Consider the following 22,991-nt stretch of genomic DNA (forward strand, 5'->3'; position numbering starts at 1 on the left):
CAATTCACAATCGGCTTTTCAAAATTGACAACTTATGTTGGCATTGTGAATTTTCATATGTTTTTGGTTTGCTGTCAGGGACATGTGTATTATTGAACTTAAGCGATCCAAAATACGGTGAAGACAAAAGTTCCTGACATAATGGCAAAAAACAAAATTGAAGAAAAAAGAAAGTCCCTGTCGGAACCTGTAAAAGAATTAAAGGTGAGTGGAAGAAGCAAGTACGATTTAGAGAAAAAACCGGCAAAGTTAAACTTCAACTTCCAACAAAAACTTTGAACTATGTCAACAGGAAAAATGGAAGTTGGTACCAGCATTTTTACAGGTGAAAGGACTGGTAAAGCAACATATCGATTCATTCAACTATTTTGTTAATGTTGACATCAAGAAAATCGTTCAAGCCAACGATAAAGTTACGAGCGATGCCGATCCCATGTTCTACTTAAAGTAAATTGACGATCTCTGCCGGTTACCTTGTTGTTTACTAAATTTCTACCTGCAGGTATCTGAATGTGTATATAGGAAAACCAGACGTAGAAAATGGTTTCAACATAACAAAAGAAACAACACCCCATGAATGTCGATTGCGGGATATGACATATTCGGCTCCCATAACCGTGGACATTGAATATACGCGTGGTACGCAGCGAGTCGTTCGAAACAGCTTATTAATCGGGCGAATGCCAGTGATGCTTCGTTCATCGAACTGCGTCCTATCAAATAAATCGGAATTCGAACTATCCAAGCTGAACGAATGTCCTCACGATCCAGGCGGCTATTTTGTGGTTCGTGGACAGGAGAAGGTTATTCTTATCCAGGAACAGCTTTCTTGGAATAAAATGATTACGGAAGACTACAATGGGGTGATTCAGTGTCAAGTCACTAGTTCGACTCACGAGAAAAAGTCTCGCACCAATTTGATATGCCGTCACGGCAAATATTATCTGAAGCACAATTCGATGACTGATGACATTCCAGTGGCTATCATTTTCAAGGCACTGGGCATTACGTCCGACCAAGAAGTTATGCAATTAGTGGGCATTGATGTGGAAACGCAAAAGCGATTCGGACCGTCGCTGTTAGATGCATTGAATTTGAAGATTTTCACCCAACAACGCGCTCTGGAGTACATGGGCTCCAAATTGGTTGTTAAGCGGTTTCGAACCGCTGCCACGAAAATGATGACGCCAGCTGATGAGGCTCGTGAATTATTAGCCACGACCATTTTGGCTCATGTTCCCGTGGAGAATTTTAACTTCAAAATGAAAGCGATCTACGTAAGTTTGCGCAGAAGTAAAATCTCTCTGGGTACGAGTAAGACGAAGAATAATTCCCTTATAGGTTGCGCTAATGGTTCGCCGAGTTATGGCAGCTGAGATAAATCCATCGTCAGTCGATGATCGAGATTATTACGGCAACAAACGACTCGAATTGGCCGGCTCACTGTTATCGCTGATGTTCGAAGATCTGTTCAAACGCTTCAATTGGGAACTGAAAATGATTGCTGACAAAAATATACCCAAAATCAAAGCCGCTCAATTCGATGTGGTCAAACATATGAGAGCCGCTCAAATTACAATCGGCTTAGAAACAGCTATTTCGACCGTACGTGTTACATCAACCACAATTAGTGAGATTTATCAGAAGTACATTTGCACATTGGTTACAGGGAAATTGGACGATTAAACGTTTCAAAATGGAACGTGCTGGAGTAACTCAGGTGCTGTCCCGATTAAGTTACATTTCCGCCCTTGGCATGATGACACGCGTAAATTCTCAGTTTGAGAAAACAAGAAAAGTGTCCGGACCTCGGTCCCTGCAACCAAGTCAATGGGGTATGCTTTGTCCCAGCGATACACCAGAAGGAGAGGTGAGACTATTTTTCAGCAAAGTGATTCGTTGATGTCTCTACCTTGCAATGTTGTAGGCATGTGGTCTGGTTAAAAATTTAGCACTGATGACCCACATCACAACGGAAGTCGACGAAGCGCCGGTCATCCGTACTGCTTTTAATAGTGGTGTCGAAGATATCCGGATTTTGAGTGGAAGACCAATCAACAATCCCAAGGTCTTTATGGTGTTCATCAACGGTAACATATTGGGTGTGACTTATGGCTATCAACGCTTGATTAAGGTAAATGTTTTCACCATGAGCAGAATGCGCAACAACGATCCAATATCTACCGAATTTACAGAATTTTCGTCAAATGCGTCGCAGACGCCTAATTGGCCCTTTCGTGTCGATTCACACGTCTCACTTGCAACGAACCGTTTATATTCACACCGACGGCGGTAGACTATGCAGACCGTACATTATTGTCGAAAATGGCCAAACATTGGTTAAGCAAGAGCACATCGATGAACTGAACTCGGGCTTGCGAAAATTCGAAGATTTCTTGTCGGACGGTAACATCTGGATTCTCAAAATTCGAATTTTTGTGCTCAAAAACCGTAATCCACAGGATTGATCGAATATCTGGATGTGAACGAAGAGAATGATTCTTTCATTGCTTACAACGAGGCCGAAATTGATCCAATGAAAACGACACATTTGGAAATCGAACCGTTCACACTGCTCGGTGTATGCGCAGGATTGGTGCCATATCCTCACCACAATCAAAGTCCCCGTAACACCTATCAATGCGCTATGGGTAAACAGGCTATGGGAGTTATTGGCTACAATCAGAAAAATCGAATTGACACTTTGATGTACAACATCGTTTATCCACAGGTGAGTCGGAACAGAACTTTTATTTCGGGTAATTGGGTTAACCATAGTCGAGAACGAGATATGAACGAAACGATCATTGCGTAACTCAATTCATTTATTTATGTTATAACGTCTTCATCACTAAATATTCTTCTCATTCCTTTGTATCGACTAAGCAATGTGATGCTTCATTTTTTCATGCCCCCTTCTACCAGATGACTGGGCAAAGGCCATGTCACAGTATCGACAGGCATATTTCTTAATACCGGTATGCAATAGCATATGGGTCCGGTACGAATTAGCTGACTTAAAGTAGTTGTCGCACAGTTTACACTTCCGTCGCGTGTCGGTGGTGTGAGTCTTCTTGTGTTTGCTCAGATTGTACCGAGTGAAAAACACCTTGTCGCACATATCACATTGTAGCTTCAAATTCTGATGGATTTGGCTGTGCGTGTTCAGTTTGCTGACACTGTAAAACGATCGGCCACATTGGTCGCAGATGAAATTCTTTTCGTTGCGGTGGCTCAGCAGATGCAATTGGATGTAGTTTTTGGTGCGATACGATTTGTTGCAAATGTCGCACGTATACGATTGGAGACGAGCATGCGTCTCTTCGTGTTGATTCAAATTGCCCTTGTCCCGATACTCTTTGCCGCACGTTGAACAGTAATATGTGGGACGGTTTTTGTACCGATCTTTGTTGTGCGTCTCCGGATGTCGCTTCGCTCGATGGTTGAGCATGGAACGCCAGGTCAAAAATGTTATGTTGCACAGAGTGCAATGTGTATCCCGTGATACTGGCGCTTTCTTTTCCTTCTCCTTTTTCTGGACGGGTTTCTTTTCGATTTTATGCTTGTATTTGACATGCTCGTTGGCCGGATGAGGCAGGCGGAATTTTTTCGGACAATGGACACAACAGTAAATGAATTCCACTTTGTGTCTCAATGAGTTCATCGATGATTCGGCGGTGATCGTATTGCTTTCCGTTTCGGGTAACGTTTCATTTGGATGATTTTCCAGCAGATGCTGACTCATCTGACTGCGTTGAGCTATCATTTCTTTGCAATATAGACATTCGTATTGACATCGTCCATCCAGATTTTCCTCGATGTTGAAATTGACGTACAGATGTTCGTTGTACATGTGTGTGATAAAGCTTATCTCTTCGGAAAATTCAGCCTTGCAATAATGACAATCGAGTTGGCAATAGTTATCGTCGGGTTTCGTGTTGTGAACCTTATTCACATGTATGGGTACGTTCCTGCTGACACTGAATCGTTTCGCGCATATCGGACACCGATACGGTTGCACTTTGAAGTGCATCAGTCTGTGTTTCATCAAATTGAATTGTGTGCAGAATACTTCATCACAATCGTGACACTTCAGAGACTCTTTTCCGGTGCGTTTGTTCAATTTTTCGCTTGGAACGATCTCACTTTTTATGACGTGTTTGTGTTCGGTAATCCAATGGTTTCTAGCTTCGAACGATCCACATAATGTCCTTGGGCACTCTTTGCAGTTGTAAAGTAATTCGAATCGATACAAACCGCTTTTGGCCCGTTCGGAAAAAGCTCTTGCCGTCGTGGCTTCGTTTGGGATACATTCCGGAAGTTCATCTTTTGCATGCACACCCAAATGTTGATAGGCATCGTTCCATTTGGTGAATGTCTTGAAGCAAAATCGACAATCATAGTCGAGTATCGTATCCAAATCCGAATTGTTTCTGTCGCCCTCGTCTAAATGGTTGGTGAATGTGTGAGTGACGAATTCGAATAAATTCTCGACTTTATCATTGCAAAATCTGCATTGAATGTTGAAGATGTGCTCGTCAATGTCGGACAAATGCTTTTTTACCATGTGATCTCTGAGCGTAGCCATGCGGCGAAATTTGGCTGGACATTGGGTGCAACTAAAATTTTTCAAATTGAAATGGACAAATGTGTGCTGCATCAAATTGAGTGTTCCGTTGAAAGTCTTATTGCAAAGAATGCATAAGAACGTATTCTGCTGCGACAGCAATGTCTCGTTGTTGTTCTGAATTTCCTGCTGTTCCTCGTTCTTGCAATTATCACTCATGATCGCCAGCTTCGTATCGTCATCATCATGCACCGTTGACATGTGATCGGTTAATAATTGCGTTGAAACGAATTTTCGTCCACACGGAATGCACTCAAGTGGTTCTGTTGCATGACAATCTTTAACGTGTTGCCGAGATGTAATTGAATCAAAAAATTCCGATGGACAGAGAGTGCATTTGAATGAATACTGTGTGCTTGTTAGTGAACTGAATTCTCTCTCGGTAGCAACTGGTATAACATTGGGCAACGGATCTTTGTAGTGTTTCCTCAAGTGTTGTTTGAGCTTTGTAAATTTCTTCCACAAACTCGAACAGTAAAGGCACTTCCATTCAAAGTGTCCTTCCAAATCCGAATAGTTTTTCCTCGGTTGGACTGTTGTTCGATGAATCACAGTATAAGTGGCCGTATTGATCGGCATACTTTGTTCGTCATTCGTTTCAATCGATTTGCTACAGTCGATAAATATTTGTTCCAACTGACTGGGATCAACCACTTCTTCGGTAACATTGTCCAACAGTTCACATTTTCTGTCAACAATGTCCATTGGCGCCTGATCCACATTCATGTCACTCTCTGACGAAAAGTGGTGATCGATGTGAACCAAAGTGTCGGCAATGCTGGCAAATTGAATTCCGCAATGAAAGCACACATAGTAGATTCCGCCGCAATCTTTTCGATAGATTTCTGCTGCTTTTGTTGATGACATTCCGTTCGTCGAATGGTCCTTGGTGTTTGTCTGCATGGTTTTCTATTGGAAAATCGAAATTCAATTCATTCATTTCACAAGAAAAAGGTTAAGAAATTGTTTTACAGTTGTCTGGAGCGTTGAATTAGGAGAAATGATCAAGTTTCATTGGTTGAGAATAGGGTTTTTGGCAGATAAATAATACACAAACCGCGTATTATCTATTCTGTCGTTTTATTTTTATTCACAATGGATGTTGACAGATCTTGACATCTGTCAACATATGTACGTTTTCAACAATTGTTCTATTACAGAATAAACTCTCTTTTCAAAATCTCAATATCGTCCGTTACTGACTAGGAGATTCGTTACTAACTAGAGGATTCTGTAAACAATAGAAGTAACAGAATTGTACGCCTGCCATTTCGAGGACTTAATCTCTTGGAAAGATTATTCTAATACTTAAAATGTTCGGAAGTCCAGTAACAGTACTGTCTTCCTGGAAATTTTTTTGTTGAGGCGTGTGGAAAGGTTGAATTTCAAGCCAAAGGCGAACTTTTTTTACACGTCGAAAAAAATGGTTTTGAGTGAGACGGTAATGAGTCGTTTTCTGGCCGCAATCAAGTAAAATAATAGTTATTTACGTATCTGTGGTGGAAAGTAGCGGAAGCGCCCATAATCAACCAACCTCGAGCTAAAGCCCTAGGACGCTTTTACTCATCTGGATAAGAAATATCAAATTACTTCCATGGTATAGTAAAGTACTATTACTTTACGAGCGATCTGAATACTTTTCCCTAGGAAGATAAAGGCCACTTTACATCCCTAATAAATTAAAGTCTTTATCAAGCTACTCTTTTGGTAAGACCGAGTCAGAATTGTGTCCGACGCGACATCTAAGACTCGTCTTATTTGCTTGTTAAAAATCATACAACAAATCGAAAAGCCTCTCGGGCATGCAGAATGCCTATGGGGCCAATCAGGGCCTGATTGTTTTCATGTTTTTTTACGATCATTTAAAAAAAAAAAATTACAGTCTCCGATGGTCCGCTCCAAGACAATCGAATTGACCCACTTCGACAAACTGCCAGCCGGTCAGAATGCAACTGTTGCCGTCATGAGCTATTCCGGCTACGATATCGAAGATGCATTAATTCTAAACAAAGCTTCCATTGATCGAGGTTACGGCAGATGTTTGGTGTACAAAAACTCCAAATGCACCGTGAAGCGATACACAAATCAAACGGTAATTATCCGATTAAACGAATCTACCAATGAGTTTGATGAACCTCTCTAATTTCCTTTTATAGTACGATAGAATAATGGGTCCCACCAAAGATGCGACCACTAACAAGATAATATTCAAGCACGAGACTTTGGATACAGACGGAATTGTGTCACCCGGAGAAATGTTGGTTAACAAGCAGACGATGATTAACAAAGAGATGCCAGCTGTTAGTTCGATGAATCCATTGGAGCAGAAGGAGAGCGGTCAACAGCCAGTTGCTTATAGTAGTGTAGGTTTCATTGATTACTTGTCCGCATAAAATGTTACAAAATTTGTGTTTTAACAGGTGCCTATCACATACAAAGGAACAGAACCGAGTTACGTTGAAAAGGTGATGGTGTCGGCTAATGGAGAAGAGGACTTTTTGATAAAGATTTTATTGCGCCAAACCAGACGTCCAGAGATTGGTGATAAATTTAGTTCACGTCACGGACAGAAAGGCGTTACTGGTGAGTGTACCCCGTTTGTCCTTGCACGACAGGAACATTTTAAACTTTTTAAACTCTTTAGGATTAATTGTGGAACAAGAAGATCTTCCATTTAACGATTTCGGTATGGCACCCGACATGATTATGAACCCGCACGGATTTCCTTCTCGTATGACAGTTGGTAAGACGCTGGAGCTGCTGGGATCAAAAGCTGGAGTGTTGGAGGGAAAGTTTCATTACGGTAAATATGACGTTACGGATAGAATTTCCAGTGAATTCAACCGAAAATTAAACGAATAGGAACGGCGTTCGGAGGATCCAAATGTCAGGACCTACAGGACGAACTTTTCAAGCACGGATTTAACTACATGGGAAAAGATATATTTTATTCGGGAATTACCGGCGAACCTTTGGAAGCATACATTTACTCTGGACCGGTATGTGTCAAATTTGAATAATTTCCGAAGTGTTCTTCGCACTCACCGAAATCCCATAATCTCGGTAGGTCTATTATCAAAAACTGAAGCACATGGTTCAGGATAAAATGCATGCTCGTGCCAGAGGTCCCCGTGCTGTGTTAACACGTCAGCCTACGCAAGGTCGTAGCCGAGAAGGTGGTCTTCGACTTGGTGAAATGGAAAGAGATTGTCTGATCTCGTACGGAGCGTCTATGCTGATCATGGAACGGCTAATGATCTCTTCAGATGCATTTGATGTGGACGTATGCAATACCTGTGGTCGATTGGCCTATTCGTCGTGGTGCCACAACTGCAAATCGTCTGCTAGTGTTTCTCAAATTTCGATGCCGTACGCATGCAAGCTGTTGTTTCAAGAATTGACCAGTATGAACGTTATACCTCGATTGAAGCTGAAGAACTACTAGTTCGATGGCAAAGTCGGTCAAATAAAGCGATTTAAAACGTTGACTGATTTATTTGTAAATTCAACAGATAGTTCACAGAAGGCTACTTTTTGACGGTGAAATAGGCTCTGTCGATCCGATTACAGAAATTTAAGAGTTTTGGGAAATTTCTTACGGTTTCGGCAAGTATATTGTTCGGTAAGTCTGTGGTGATGATGGTGTAAATGTGTCCGAATATCAGTGCATCCAGTTCGGTTGGTCTGAAATGATTTTTTCGTTTTAGAATTCTCCTCAAATATTTTAATGAAACCAATCAAACTTACAGATCACCAAACGTAAACAATTTCTCGCCGAGTTTCTCACACAGATTCTCACAGCACTTGCCCACTTTCTCAGCCACCTCGTCGATTGTGATGTCCGACCATTCAAACACTTTCAAATGTCTCAGCACTTGTTGCTTTTTTCGATAATTCTGCAAATGGTTTAATGGCCATGGAAACGCCGACCCGTTCCGTATTAGAGTCACTTTCTCCAAAACACTTTGATCGATCCAACTGACATACAACTAGAAAAATTCAACTTTTCGACTTACTGTGGACACTTGACTGTCTTAAATTCAATACCTCGGCGTGTGAGAAAATATTTTCCGTCAACGAAAAATACGCTCGCAAATCCGACTTTTCATCGGCGTCCAGTTTCAGGTCGTCGGTTAATGATTTTCCCTTGCTTTCAACAAAGCTGACAATGTGCTCCATTTCTGGAATATGACGAAACGAAGGTATGAGAAATGTCAATTTTAATTCGTGTCCGCATTCAAATATACCTGGAATAACAAAGGCACCACATTGAAGAAAAGGCAGTTTGGTCATTCGACCTCCGGGCGACATAAATTCTGCATTAGCACAGGTCTTCACTTCGTAATCCAGATTACACATCTGAGGCACGGAATAAATTGTAAGATTATCGAGTTTGAAAGTGCTTTGTCGAACCTTACCTTCAGATAGGTTTTAACGGCGAGGCAACTTGCACTTTCAGCCAGTAAAATTTGAGTGTCGTCATTCGGCTGATACAGTTTCGCATCGGTTGGCCACGGCTCAGAAACTGAGTGATAAATGGAAAAAATAATCGATGAGAAAATGGTTACGCACAACAGGCCCACTAGAGGCTTAGGTGCCAGGGTATTTACCCTACCCACTTACACTAAATGGTTACAAGCATTTGCATAGAAATATTCGGAGGCTGATAGAGTCATAGAGTCATTTCTAAGTCAGTCTGTTAATGTTAGAAGATAGTGCTATGAAAAGACTTAAGGCCAGTTCATGGTCGCATATATCGCAAAAATGTATGCGAGTATGAACTGGCCTTAATGTCTTTAGATAGTGCAAGTGGGCCTCGTATCAAAGCATAATAAACATACTCGTGACAGCCTAACATCTTGGCAACATGCCATTATATAACTGAATCGCTTGCGGGTTTGATGTTTGGAAGTTGGATTTAATAAATGTTTCAGATTAGACCACAGAAAATTTCGAAAATGTATTTTCCTCAGAATCAAAGTAGAGACACGATTAAGAGGATACATTGGTACATGGAAAACGGATACCCATTAGTTTCTCGTTGCTTCTTTTTGCCATGATAAATGATATCGCTAAGAATTGAATTATTTTCATACGAAATTGACTCACCAATAGACTCCTGATCATAATATTGATTGGCTATGTGTGCAACCATTTTACAAGGCGGAAAAATTTGCTTTTATTTTCGTAATGAAAAATTTTCGGTATTTTTTTAATGAAAACAAAATGACTTAAATGAAGACCAGTTTCGTTCTGTCAAAAAAGTGAACCACATTTTGTGACTGAACCGTGCGGCGCCTCATACATGGAGCTGCGAAGCGCGAACAAGAAAAGTTCAGAGGTGAAGGAGGATGACCGGTGAAACTGAAATTAAAAAAAAAATTAACGAAGTTTCGTACAAGGTTCTGAAACAACATGTTAGGACCAAGGTATACATACTGAAGGTAACGCAAATCCTCAGGGAATAGCAAGGAATACGGATCTAAAGTTTCCAGTGAATATAAGATTTGTTATGTTGCATCCGTGACGTTTGGCGTGATAATGTTGTGTGTGTATTTGCGGATTTGCGTTACCTTCAGTGTTTATATACTTTGGTTAAGACACTTCTGAGTTGATCACGAAGGCGGTGACACGCAGATGCTTTTTATTGACTCATTACAGATTGTTTGAAATGTGAACTTGATAAAAACTTTCTTTTTTTGCAAGTTGACATTTCAAACAATCTGTAATGAGTGTGTTCAACAAAATGTATGTATGTGTCATAGTTTGTGTGTCACCCGCCTTCGCCAGTGTCTTAACCTGTTCTTTCAGAACCTTGGTTTCGTACACGAATTTCTAACATAGAAATGTCTGGAAAAATGAAAAAGATTCGCTGAAGAGTAATTAGAAATGAAAAATTGACAAGTCCAGCGTAAAGGACAGTTTATTTACTGTCCCATTCGGAAAGATTTTCAATATGTTGTTCAGCTGGTTCAGTCCAAGGCTGTATACTTTGGGGAGGCCTTGGTGAAACGCGGTTATGTTGATTCGCGTAGTTCCTTGTCTCGCCGTCGGCAAGGGGATGCAAACCCAACACTTGTCAAAATAACAGTTTCCTAAACTGGTAGCTAAACAACATCTTGTGGGGTCAGCTCATATTAATGAAGTAACTTCTGAATCTAATGTAATCTGTGTATGAGAAATGAGAAACATGAGAAGAACGGTTTATTGTATATGTAAATGAAATCAGACGAATCAACCTTCAATCTTGAATTTACCGATCTCGCATTCGGTTCAAATGAACTAACTTGTGTAAGTGAATACCACTTCCTTCATAATATGAAGTTCATATGTTTAGTTCAGACGTCATATAGGAAATGCCAAGGCTATGGACTGTTGGAAAGTTTACAGCCTTGGGAAATTTTGCAGCCGTGAATCAAACGGTGGTTTTGCAAAAAAAAATTCTCAGGTTTTCGGCCCCTTTAGATGAAAAGTTATTTACGTATCTGTGGTGGACGGTTTATTTTAGGCACTTTCGCTTGTGAGGGCGCTTCATTCGAGCTACAACTTGTAAACTAGCCTAAAATATACCGTCCACTACGTAAATAACTGTTACTCTCTAACTATATATCTGCGATAAGGATTGTTATGACTGATAAATTGACAATTACAGTACCTAAATACAGACACCTGTCCCTATTCATGTTTTTGAGGGATTATGTTAAAATCGGACCTGCCGAAGTCGGGTGCATTCGCATGCTGACCTTTCTATATGTACCCCTATAGGTATTGGTCCCCCGAAGCGAAAACTGCAGCCAAAAAAAAAATCCTCGAGCAAGGCTAGTAGGACATAATCATGATAGCTGTAGCTATGTGAGTGTAGTTGGAAAGGTAATTGTGAGTACTTTCGGGGTCTGAATGGGTTTAAAATTCAAATTGAGATATAAGCAGCTGTTCTCCTATCCTCTGTACCTTTTTAACGACAACCCGCACGACTACGTAGCTTTCATGTATCTGGAAATAACACAAGAAACGTAATTGTTTCCAGTTTTTGATAAGTTTCCACAAGCCTCACGAGCATGAAGGAGAAAAAAGGATATTTCAGTAGGTACGTTTTTAAAAGAATCCCTCTTTAGAACGTGAAGACAACTTACGATTTTCCAATTTTTAAGTACGTCAACCTATGAAGTCACAACATTTATCTAGTAACTGAATATCTAACACCTCTAACACGAAAATCGGCTGTCAGCCCTGAATGTGATGTTACCGCCATAAACACTATTGAATTGGATTTCTTTCGTAATAATCAGTATTGTGTTGGGTTGGTCACAACGGGGTATCTTCTATACAAGTATTTATCAAAACTGAAGAATAGAATTTAATTTGCCATAAGCAATCACGATAAAATGGATAATAAACATAATAAACAACAAGAACTGCTGCTGCAAGAGAATATGTTTGCAGCCGAGGTCACAGGGTGAGTGACGTTGTCAATAAAATGCATAGAGTTTGAGTGAAATAACACTGTTCCATCACCAGTTTCAGTAAAATCGGGGATGCTACACGTGTGACCATATTGATACAATTTAATGGAACCTCATTTGAATTATCGGAAACTTTAGTTAATGATGGGTCTATATTTGAACGGAGGAAAGGTGCATCGTTCGAACGGCAATTTAATCCGAACAATGGAAACGGTACAGAACATAGCGTAAATTTCGCTAACATCCAGCTGAAATCGGTCACAAGCACGCCCAAAATCGCTAACTCTATCGATCTCAATAACAATAAAAATGGTCAGTCTAGTGAAAAGGAAAGAAGTAAATGTGGCGAAATCATTACAACTCATCAGTTTTACAAAGTCACCTGTTCTTGTTGTGAACACACTCATTGGTGTCCACGTACACATCAGCCGATGGTAAACTTGGAAGTATGCGAAAAGTCAATTTTTTAAATAATTCTTGTTGTCATTAAGGACCTGCTTTATCAAACGGTTGAACGAAGCACCGGAACTGCACGAACTCCTTCACATCCGAAAATCAGACAAAAAAGCAGCAACATGTTTACGTCAACATCGGATATAGCACCGTTAAATTCTGAACAGATGACATCACAGCCATTGAAGACGTCTGCAAATGAAATATCGATCGATGAAATATCCATAGATGAAATATGCAATACCGGAATTGGTAGAATCTTTGACATTGGTATCGGTGATAAGATAACCAAAACCAGTCAAGATAATTCGTTGACATCCAAAAATGGTGATCCCGATGACACTGATGATGCAACTAAACAAAGGGGTGGCGGTTGCAATGGCACATGTGTTTATGTTCATTTACCTTCCAATGGGGTGAGATATGCGAGGAATATTTTAACATGAAATTTCGTCCAATTAATTAAATAGCTCTTAATATAATCAAAATAACTCTTAATTAGAAAAACATGTTTACGTCAACATCGGCTATAGCACCATCGCCAACGAAATCGTATGATACACCTGACTCCCGCAAACGCAACACCAATGACTTTGCCAATAGTCAACGTAAAAGAGTGAGACGTTTTCAATCAGATTTATCCAAGAAAGTGGCGAAAGAGGTAAGGGACACGTCAAAGATATTTTTCAAATCAGTTCAAAACGTCTCCTAGTTAAATTCTGAACAGATGACACCACAGCCATTGATGACGTTACGAAAAGAAAAATGGAATACCAGAATTAGTAACATTGGTGTACCTTCTTCTGATCCATCTACGGATAAGGCGAATGAGGTGAGAGAAGTGGAAAAGTTGACTATGAATATTTTGAATATTTTGAATATTTGTGTAAATAGACGAACAATCCGTCGATACATGAACGAACGGTGATAAAAGCAAATGAAAGAAATGGCAAAAAGCCACAAATAAGATTCGGAGCCGATCGGCAGTCTGGACCACTCGCGGATATTAGCAATGTGGTAAGAAGACACTGCAAAATTCATAAAGATGGATTCTTTTGAAAACCAGCAAACTGAAATCGGTCTTCCAGTGGAATCTTTTTTGTATGTGCCTGGATAGGTATTTTTAAATTTATCGACGCTTGTATGGCTGGTATGGCTAGTGGGTGGCGGTCCTCCAGGGACCAATAACTGTTAGCACTGGATGCTGATTCCAAATGATATCTACTGGAGAACGATACTGATAAGTTCTACTGACTTCAAACACGTCCACTCTATGCAAGATATTTATTGAGAATGAAACTTATCCACATAGTGGACAATAACCTACATGATCACAATCTCTTGCCGTCTCTTCTTTTCCAAGCTGCCGAAGGATTTACCGGTGTATCGTCATTGACTACAACCCAAGCTCTGTCTTTGATTAATAATAATTCGATTTTGTATTTCCATATTTGGTAATTCGAGCTGTTCAATTTGGTAATCGTAATTTTGTTCGCATTGAATTTCGTTGAATTTTTGTTCGTAAATATTTCCAGATATCTAACTGTATCGGATCGGATGTTCACTAGTAGTTTTAACTGACTACGGACTGAACGAATGTTTGCGAATTGGTTGGATGTTCACTAGTAGCTCTAACTGACCACGGACTGAACGAATGTTGGCGAATTTCTTGAAATTTCTCTGAATTCACCAAACGTTTAACGTTTAACCCATAACCTGTTAGCAGTGGATGCTGATTGCAAATGATATCTACTGTCGAACGATACTGAAGTTCTACTGACTTCAAACACGTCCACTCTGTGCAAGATATTTATTGAGAATGAAACTTATCCATATAGTGGTCAATAGCCTACATGCTCACAATCAAATTAAATGGAATGCAATGCATCATTGATCCCAACAATAACTATCTAGACACATACAAAAAAAAATCCGCTGGAAGTCGAGTCCAATTTCAGTAGGCTGTTTTTCAAAAGAATACCTCAAAGTAACTCAAAATTTGATGATTCCTATTCCGGTCATATAGATTCAGGACAAAAAGGAGTCGAATTTGTCAAAAACACAAACTGGCAAAAAGTCGGCTATCGACCCTATAATTCAACCTAAAAAAGCGCTCACCAAAATAAACAAAAGGAAAAAGAAACCAGTAACCGAAAAGAGAAGGTCGTCCAGGAACAGGTGTAACAAAGCTAAAAATATTTGGAATTAGAAGGTAATAGTGAAAAGAGTATTAGTGCATAAGGTTCCTTGCTATTTGTTAGCGTTATGTCACAATGAACTGTTAGATTTAACTGATAGACTGTCTCACCACTCGTGTTCATTTTTTGTTTTCTTATTTATACGTGTAAATACTTGTTGTGGCGTAATTTAGGATTAAACAATATTTTAGTTATGGCGAACTAAACCCACCTAATCGTTTTATTCAAAATGGTCAACAAACAACAAACCAAAATCAAATTTACGCTCATCACAGCATCGACGGCTCGAGACCTCTCACCGTCCCTGTTCGATCTGCCCAAAACTTTCTTTTTCGGCGAAACAATCGAATATTCGTAGTTGTAATTTGCATTGAATTTACGCACGACCGTTTCGAAATTGGTCGTCAAATCGAAGCATTGCGAAATGAACCAACTTCGGATCACACCGTCACTATTTTTGGCCAGAACACACACTTCGATGTGATCTCTGAAGTTTTTGGGAAGTTCGTCTTCCAAAATCTCAACACTCCGTTCGTCGTAGGCTAGATGCTTTTCGAAGAGGATGGTGTTGTCCTTGTTTCGGACGATTATGTAAAAGTCGGCAATGTCTTTGTTCGGTGATGTGACATACCATTGAATGTATAACTTCGCCCTGGTGCTAAATGGAAAATCGTGTACTTAGACGTGAGAAAGAGTACGATGTAGAGGACACACTTACTAGTGTATGTCTCGGAATTTCAAATCCGGTTGAACTTCTAGAAATTCGAAACTTTCGCTGTTGTTAACGCAGTTCAAATGATCGTCAGCCACATCGATTAGTTTAACGTCCTGGATATGCTTAGGGGAGTGGCAAGTGATATTGCTAAAATCATCAGGTATGGTGGTTAACGTACTGAAAAAGTGATTTAATGGACGCAGGTGACAATCGCAATTTATTGGATTATCTGCAAAGAACGTCAGAGATTGTAACTTCAACTTCCGAGATATTATCCGTTTTTACCTTCAAAGCGCACCAGTAGACCCTTTTCAATTTGTTTGATTATTTCATAGTCAACACTTGCCAATTCGTTGCCTCTAATGTCCAGCATCGACAGCCTTGTCATGTTAACAATATTTTTTGTTGGAAGATTCTGCAATGAGTTATGGTTGAGTCTCAAGTAAGTGATATTCTCGGGCAACTTGAATATGTTCGCCTCTGTAGTCAGATCGTGCAGATCGTTATGCGACATATCCAGATCTTCCAATGATGTCAGGTTGCCCAGTACACCTGCAAAAATGGATCTGAGTAACTCCAAAAATGGAAAATGAAAACAAATAATGGGAAATTGACTAAGGTATAGATTGGTTTGTGTACGGGCCTGTGTCCCTATATTTGATGAAACGAGTTTTGTATGGTAAGGATTGATCAAATATACAAGGAAAGATTATCATAGCTCTCACGATCCTCTCAAAAAACCTAAACAAAACTCTTGGTCGTAAAGAGTGATTTCACAGACGAAGAGCATTATATCAATGATGAGTCAAACAGTTGTCGAATCTACTACTTCATTTGATCTTTCGCGTCATTTGTATTAGGATTATTTTACTATAAAGGATAATGTTAAGCATATCACTGCTACAAGAGCAGTGCTTTGTGTTAAGTCATTTATTTTTGACTATAGGAGATGGCATCGTCGTCATAAGTGTTATGCGTTTGAGAAAGCAGTCATACCTCGTCTGATGTCGTTTATTGAATTGTGCGAAATATTCAATTTCTTCACTTTTTTCGTTCCAAATGTTATGTCATACGTTAACACTGGTATGGCATTGTAGCTCAGATCAATATCCGCCAAACGATATGGGATATATGGGCTCGATGAAAACGATTTCCGGGTAATGAAACTGACTCTGTTGTGACTTAAATTAATCTGAAACGATACGGTAAAAATCGCAGCTCAACGAATGATTGTAATGGTTAGATGAATTTTACCTTCTCCAAACTTAGACAGTCATCAAACAATCCATTCGTCTTATTATCCAACTTTTCTAACAAATTATGCGATAAATCGATGTTTCTCATCGACACCAAGCCGAAAAATGCGTCGGTTGGAATTGTTCTCAGAGTGTTTGATGACAAATTGAGGGTGAGCAATTGAAGAAGACCCTCGAAGGCGTGTGAACTGGAACATATTGTAAGAGACAGTTGTGAATGTGTTTTAAAAGAATTATGTCGGCAAATCAAAGACCTGATATGTGATATTTGGTTGTTATGTAGATTCACTTCGAAGACAACGGGCAACTTTCCAAAGGCACTTTTCGGTAATTCAGTCACGTTATTACTCTAAAATTATATTTTTCATATTTATCACAAATGTCGAGTGATAATGAAGTGCTATTTTACCTCTAAATACAAATACTGTAATGTGGACAACGGTGTCAGGCTCTCCCACGGTATTTTGGTGACACCATTTGAATTTAAATTCAATTTCTGCAGCGTCAATAGCCCCTGAAAGCTTCCACTGAACAACGTATCGTTCAGTTGATTACCGGCTAGGTCCAACGATAAAAGTGCATTCATACTCGGCCAGGTTCTTGCCGATATTTCGGATATTCGATTATTTCGCATCGTCAGATGGTTCAACGATATGGGTATTTGGAATATTCGTTCCAATTGATTGTTGTCCAGCGTCAAAAATCGCAAGCTGGCCAATTTGGTCAGGGCTCCTTTAGCGATGTCATTCAACTGATTGTTGCTCAAGTCCATTTCAAGTAGTGTGGGTAAAGTACCGAAAACGCCCGGCTTCACATTTTCCAACGAATTATAGCTCAAATTCAAACTTCTCAGCGAAAACAATGTCTGAAAGACTGCATTCGATATCATCGATAAATTGTTATGCGACACATCAATCGTATGCAATTCATAGAGTTTGGGAAAAGTGTTTTTCGATATTGCAGTCAGCGCATTGTTCGATACATTTAATATTTTCAGCCCAGTCATGTTATGCAATGGCACCTATAATTTACCATTTTATTGGCAATTTTAAACACTTGTGAACATATCGTCCAATTTTATTCTTACCTGCGCCAAATCCTTTAAAAAATTGTACGACAATTGGAGCTCATTTGCATAAGTTGTTGAATCGAACGTCTCTTTCGGAATATCTTCGATAAAGTTATGAGACAAATCGAGTAGAGTTATGTTGGCACAGTTTTCAAATGAATTCGATTCAATTTTAGTGATGGCATTCCTTGAGATGTTTATTACAGTTAGGTACAGGTCTTTGAAGGACTGCTTTTGGATTTCTTGGATCTGATTTTCAGATACGTCGATGACCTGTAAATTAATTTAAATTTTTTTATTCCGAGTCACATTCGTTAATAACAAATTTGAAAGTGGTTGAAGTGCGGTATACGATTTTTTACAATAGTTTTCAACATATGGACCGAACGTGCTGTTCGCATTATTCAATCCCCTTAAAAAAATCACGCAAATGCATCAACCAAATCCTAAATAACTCCGAATGATAATTTTTGTTTAATAAAAGGAGATTAATTCCAAATATGCAAATCGTTTTTATGAGGCGAAACGAACAGTGCGAATGAATTTCCTACACATTTCACCAGTCACATCAGGTTTTATATATAGAGGGTTACTCACTCTAGAAACGTTGCAAGAAAGTTGCAAGAAACCATTTTCTCAGTGACCAAAAGTAAAACGTTCGTTGCCTTTTTAAGGAATAGAAGTTTACATTGGATGGTGCGGAAGTAATTCATTACATGAGGGAATTGTGTGACGAAGCAAACTCACAAGTGGGTTTTTGAGCAACAAGCTTCGGTAACTGTTTTGTAGAGTATGAATATACGATCCGGCCACTACACATGATTGAGTTTGCGAGTATCACAATAAATATTATGCACGTATGACAAAGCGGTCGAGGCTTGCCGAGACGGCTTGTCATACGTGCATATTCTTTTTTATCGCATAAGCGAAAACGAGACAACAAGACATGCGAATGACACTTTGACAATTTACAGAAGTATAATGTTTGTTTATATATCCTAGGTGAATAATTTTTTCGAAGAATCACACCGCGTATGCGATAAAATTGTTTCCGAATTAATGAATAACGTGGTATCATCCATTGAAGTCTGATTGTAATGTAATGTAATGTAATGGATCATTTCCACCGGGGGCAAATTTCTATATAATGTTCAGCTTTCGTATGGGGCAGGCAGTAACATTATTTTCCTCAACTCAGTGACGATAAGTGAAACTTCTGTTGGCTTTTTTGAGAAAAACGTTGCATGCACATTGGTGATAAATGTCGTTTAAAAAAGCATTTATCGCTCGGTTATAGTAATTTAAGCAACTAGTTGCGAAAAGAGGTTGTTTTCGTCACTAGATTTGATGTTAAATGAGCGAAGCAGGTTTGATAACCACTTCGCGTGACGAAAACTACCTCTTTTCGCAACTAGTGACGAAAATTAAGGTCACTGAACCAGTTGAAAAAGAAGACCTTTCATACGTCACCCAAATGAGGCATAAGAAAGTTTACATTTTACATCTACTTTTCGTGGAATAAATTGTGAGTCTTCCTTCTTTATCACAAACGACTGTCACCATAGTTCACGAAAAATTATTTTTACGATGAATCGCCCACCACCCACCACACAAATTATCTTTGAATCAATCACACGCACTTACCTCAACATAATTTAATTGGGCAAACATTTGATAGTCAATTTTCTTGAGAGAATTCCTTGCCAAATCGATTGTTCCGATACGGGTGACGGAACCGAATGTACCTAATATGTTAGATACGGTAATAAAAAAAATCAATATTTCCAGCAGCATTTTCTTACGTACCACGCCCAACATCGGTAATGCTGTTATCATTCAGGAATAATCGCCTGAAATAGATTTTAATTTAGAATGTAAAGGGAAAGCTTTGGATTCTGACTGTTAACCTCAAGAAACGCATACCACGGAAACTATTACTGTCCAAACGTTTAATTTTATTGTGACCCATGTGCAGGACTTTCAACACAGAGCTTCGAGCGAAGGTTCCTCTAAAGAAAAGAATTTTAATGCCCGATCTAACATCACAAAACCATTGACTTCACCTTGTTAATTCAGCCAAATTATTGTGAGATACGTTACAGAAGCCTAATTTCGTCAAGTCACTGTGATAATAAAACAAAAAATTAGCCTTGTCGTGAAAGTCCGTGACAGAAAAGGACAAAACCTTATGTGCGATGAGTCCATCTTTGTAATATTGTTAAAACTGATATCCAATATTTCAAGGTCCCGCAAGTTCTTAAATTGATTTTTCTTCAACTGACTGATTTTATTGCCATGTAAATCAAGTGTCTTCAACTTTCGTAGGACCTGTGAATCGACAACCGCCATTCAATAACGAGACATTCCATCACCTCATAAAAATTTATACCTGAAACGCTTCAATAGGTAGATCGGATATGTTACCATTGGTCAAATGGATTTTCTCTAATTTATCTGATGCTCCACTTTCGGCAAAAATATCGGGATCAAGCTTTGATATGTTGTGTCTATCAATTTTTAGTACAGTCAGGTGACCAAGAGCCTATAGAATAAGAATGAAGTAGTAGATCATTGATTCAGGTTCTGAAAAGATTCAGTTATTGATTTACCTTCAGTGCTTTCTTAGGAAACTCTTGTAGAATTGTATTGATCTGTCGATTAGTAATGGGACATTAGGATTGTTAGGCTTGCAATTTAAACAAAAACAACTAACCACATGCAATTCCTGCAGAGTTTCATTTATCCCGTAAAATGTATGCTCAGCAATTTCCTTGATTGGTGTATCTTCAATGATTAAGACGCGACATTTTGTTTTGTAGAATAATTTTCCGTACAGTCGACCTGAATGCATAAAAAGAATATTTTTGTTCATTCCTACGATGACCACTGTTTCGAACTTGTAGGACCTACTCATGTGACATTTGTTTATAGTCAAATCCTCGATTTGTGTATCGTACTGAACGAGGTTATTAAATCCAACCGATAAGCTAGCCAAATTTGTGTTTTCACACCGAACCGATATGCCCGCATCGCTTTCCTTTGTGCATTTACAAGGGAATATCGCATCGGCTCTGTGGGTTTGTTGTTTAGTCACATTAAAATGGTTTTTGAAATGAAGGAAATATCTTACCTCTTTGGGCATCTGTACTTAGGACCTGGGGGTATATATTCACTAAAGCTAATTGTGATGACTGAGGCGATGATCAGAACGAATTTGAACGTCATAATGGAATCTATAATAATTTTCGAGTACAATTATGGTGAAGGAAAGAAAATCCATCCAAATTTACATTTATTTTGTTGAATACGTCTACGAATCATTCGGAATGGAGTTCAATATTCTAACTAATTTATTTGAGTACCAAATCAAAAGGTGAATTATGAAGCTACCGTAGATGGTAACATCATTATTAGTCAACAAACAGTTTTGGAAATGCACAAAGTATGATTCATTTATGGATGACCATTTATATGATCACTTTGGTTCATCAGTGGGTACGATCATTAATATTTCTCATACCGCCTCCATGCACGTCTCTAACAGCCGTTGAAGAAAAATCTAATGAGAAGATATACTGTGAACCGGAAGAAATACGAGACGCTCATTGCAAGCAACAGTCTTCGTGAAATGATTCGTAGACCATCAACATACTGACTATATACTCACTTCACTTTTCTTTTCGAATAACAGTTGCATGAGTATGTAAAATGTGTGTCTTATTTTTACATTGATTTCAACTCAACTAACTTGTTATTTAAACCAATATGCTGTGGTTCGTGTTGTGAAGGTTACTGACGCAAAATGTTCACCAAATTCTTTCGTTATTTTTAGTTAATATCGTTCACATTTCTTTGATTCTTTGGTTTTTGTTATCACAAAGGAAGACTGTTCAGTTGGCAAATAAATAATTTCCGATAAATTAACGTTAAGATCACACTAAATTTATTAGCAACGACGTCGTACCATTTTTAACATTTCTTTTTGGTAAAGCAATTGTACACCTCGCGAAGAAATCATATATTATACTGAAAAGTGAAAGATACTTCATTGTTTGAGTTGTTTCTTGTATTGGTTTGAAGTGTGTCTTTGGTGGGTGAAGAGACATGGAAGTATGCATGAAGCATGTTTAAATGTATTTGTTCAGTTTTTAATTTTTTACTTAACGGAGCTATATACGTCTGATTTCGTGTTATTAATATCAAATTTTGTTATAATGTTATACTGGCCAGGATTCATTATAATGGCTTACATCTCATCTCATATCTTTAAGATTACACTTTCACAGATGGCAAGCTTATCATTAGAACCAAACAGACTCTATATAAACAAACACCACTCTCCCTGTGGAGAGTGGTGTTTGTTTGTATAGAGGCTGTTTAATTAGAACAACTATCTAATCTACTACTTGATTTGATCTAAGTATTTTAAATCAGTCAAAAACCCTTAAAGGATGAATGCGACGCAAGTCCTTGTGAATTAACTGACAAAATGACTGATATCGTTATAGTTAGTTAATAATTGGTTCAATGAAAGTACATACAACGATTGCAATTAGGCCTCATGTTAGGCCTCTCTTGTATCCAATCATAAGTATGAGTTTACAAAGAAAAGAAAAAAATTTAAAGAAGTGTGGCGTTACGACACTGTCGTATTAACATTCACTTCATGTCTAATTAGGTGGTTCAAATTTGTCTTAAAATTTGTTGTAACGACTTTTACGGGTAACCATAGGACCATAGGAATTCTGAAAGGTGACAGTCAGAAACTAAGATTGACACAAAAAAATCAAAAATCGATCGTTTTTTGGGTCAACGCAAAATCAAAACGTGTAAAAGGTGCCAAATGTACTGCCGTAATTTGCATAAGAAACTTAGCGAAGTTTTTAAACAAAAGAATTCTTTTGTTTAAAAACATCGCTAAGTTTCGTATGCAAATTACGGCAGTGTAGACTTCTCAAAATCTGAGTTAAATTGGCTTTTAATTGAATTTTTAAAATCCATGAATGGTCTTAATTCATTCAATGGAGTCCAAAGCATGCAATAAAAATCAAAAACACACTTGTCGACATTGGACTTTCTAGAGCTCGTTAAGTTTCACTGGTGACGATTTTGACACTTCTTTCATATAAAATATGTCAAAATCTTTGCTTTGGGTAACGAATTTTTAGTTCTTGAACGAGCTCCTAGTAACAGTGTCCAAAAAAATATTT

The 22,991-nt window shown here is 38.6% G+C and overlaps 5 protein-coding genes across 8 annotated transcripts; 2 read left to right on the forward strand and 3 right to left on the reverse strand.

The window, feature by feature from the left end:
- The first annotated feature begins 54 nt into the window (after positions 1-54).
- On the forward strand, positions 55-8,115 carry LOC119075643 (DNA-directed RNA polymerase III subunit RPC2). The gene is made up of 14 exons (XM_037182130.1): positions 55-204; positions 293-447; positions 503-1,277; positions 1,342-1,605; positions 1,670-1,870; positions 1,928-2,134; positions 2,196-2,406; positions 2,463-2,731; positions 6,510-6,719; positions 6,784-6,990; positions 7,048-7,210; positions 7,272-7,430; positions 7,490-7,626; positions 7,695-8,115. The coding sequence occupies exons 1-14, from the start codon at positions 142-144 to the stop codon at positions 8,070-8,072; spliced, it is 3,399 nt and encodes a 1,132-aa protein (XP_037038025.1). The 5' UTR covers positions 55-141; the 3' UTR covers positions 8,073-8,115.
- LOC119075803 (zinc finger protein 493-like) lies at positions 2,814-5,734 on the reverse strand. Its single transcript, XM_037182373.1, has 2 exons — positions 5,600-5,734; positions 2,814-5,536 (listed from the first exon to the last, which is right to left on the reverse strand). Exon 2 carries the CDS (start codon positions 5,528-5,530, stop codon positions 2,882-2,884), a length of 2,649 nt encoding a protein of 882 aa, XP_037038268.1. The 5' UTR covers positions 5,531-5,536; positions 5,600-5,734; the 3' UTR covers positions 2,814-2,881.
- On the reverse strand, positions 8,095-9,901 carry LOC119077610 (metaxin-2-like). The gene is made up of 6 exons (XM_037184831.1): positions 9,737-9,901; positions 9,046-9,152; positions 8,875-8,986; positions 8,675-8,808; positions 8,375-8,616; positions 8,095-8,311 (listed from the first exon to the last, which is right to left on the reverse strand). The coding sequence occupies exons 1-6, from the start codon at positions 9,780-9,782 to the stop codon at positions 8,155-8,157; spliced, it is 798 nt and encodes a 265-aa protein (XP_037040726.1). The 5' UTR covers positions 9,783-9,901; the 3' UTR covers positions 8,095-8,154.
- Positions 9,902-11,818: 1,917 nt separating this feature from the next.
- On the forward strand, positions 11,819-14,947 carry LOC119076685. 2 transcript variants are annotated; one of them, XM_037183590.1, is made up of 7 exons: positions 11,819-12,083; positions 12,146-12,524; positions 12,582-12,959; positions 13,046-13,204; positions 13,256-13,375; positions 13,438-13,560; positions 14,570-14,947. In XM_037183590.1, the coding sequence occupies exons 1-7, from the start codon at positions 12,013-12,015 to the stop codon at positions 14,750-14,752; spliced, it is 1,413 nt and encodes a 470-aa protein (XP_037039485.1). In that variant the 5' UTR covers positions 11,819-12,012; the 3' UTR covers positions 14,753-14,947. The 2 variants fall into 2 exon arrangements, with proteins under 2 accessions (XP_037039485.1, XP_037039494.1); XM_037183599.1 differs by having other exon boundaries at positions 11,820-12,083; positions 13,271-13,375.
- Positions 14,915-21,803, reverse strand: LOC119075650 (chaoptin). 3 transcript variants are annotated; one of them, XM_037182163.1, is made up of 20 exons: positions 21,530-21,803; positions 21,449-21,457; positions 20,912-21,014; positions 20,692-20,852; positions 20,495-20,622; positions 20,391-20,432; positions 20,171-20,323; positions 19,967-20,109; positions 19,845-19,904; positions 19,689-19,790; positions 19,588-19,631; positions 19,426-19,526; positions 17,800-18,054; positions 17,122-17,733; positions 16,967-17,061; positions 16,711-16,900; positions 16,453-16,648; positions 15,742-16,008; positions 15,460-15,685; positions 14,915-15,399 (listed from the first exon to the last, which is right to left on the reverse strand). In XM_037182163.1, exons 3-20 carry the CDS (start codon positions 21,004-21,006, stop codon positions 14,943-14,945), a joined length of 3,327 nt encoding a protein of 1,108 aa, XP_037038058.1. In that variant the 5' UTR covers positions 21,007-21,014; positions 21,449-21,457; positions 21,530-21,803; the 3' UTR covers positions 14,915-14,942. The 3 variants fall into 3 exon arrangements, with proteins under 3 accessions (XP_037038058.1, XP_037038048.1, XP_037038039.1); XM_037182153.1 differs by lacking the exon at positions 21,449-21,457; XM_037182144.1 differs by having other exon boundaries at positions 21,449-21,803.
- Between the last annotated feature and the right edge of the window lie 1,188 nt (positions 21,804-22,991).

This window comes from Bradysia coprophila, chromosome III (genome assembly GCF_014529535.1).
Source record: "Bradysia coprophila strain Holo2 chromosome III, BU_Bcop_v1, whole genome shotgun sequence".
Lineage (NCBI taxonomy): Eukaryota > Metazoa > Arthropoda > Insecta > Diptera > Sciaridae > Bradysia > Bradysia coprophila.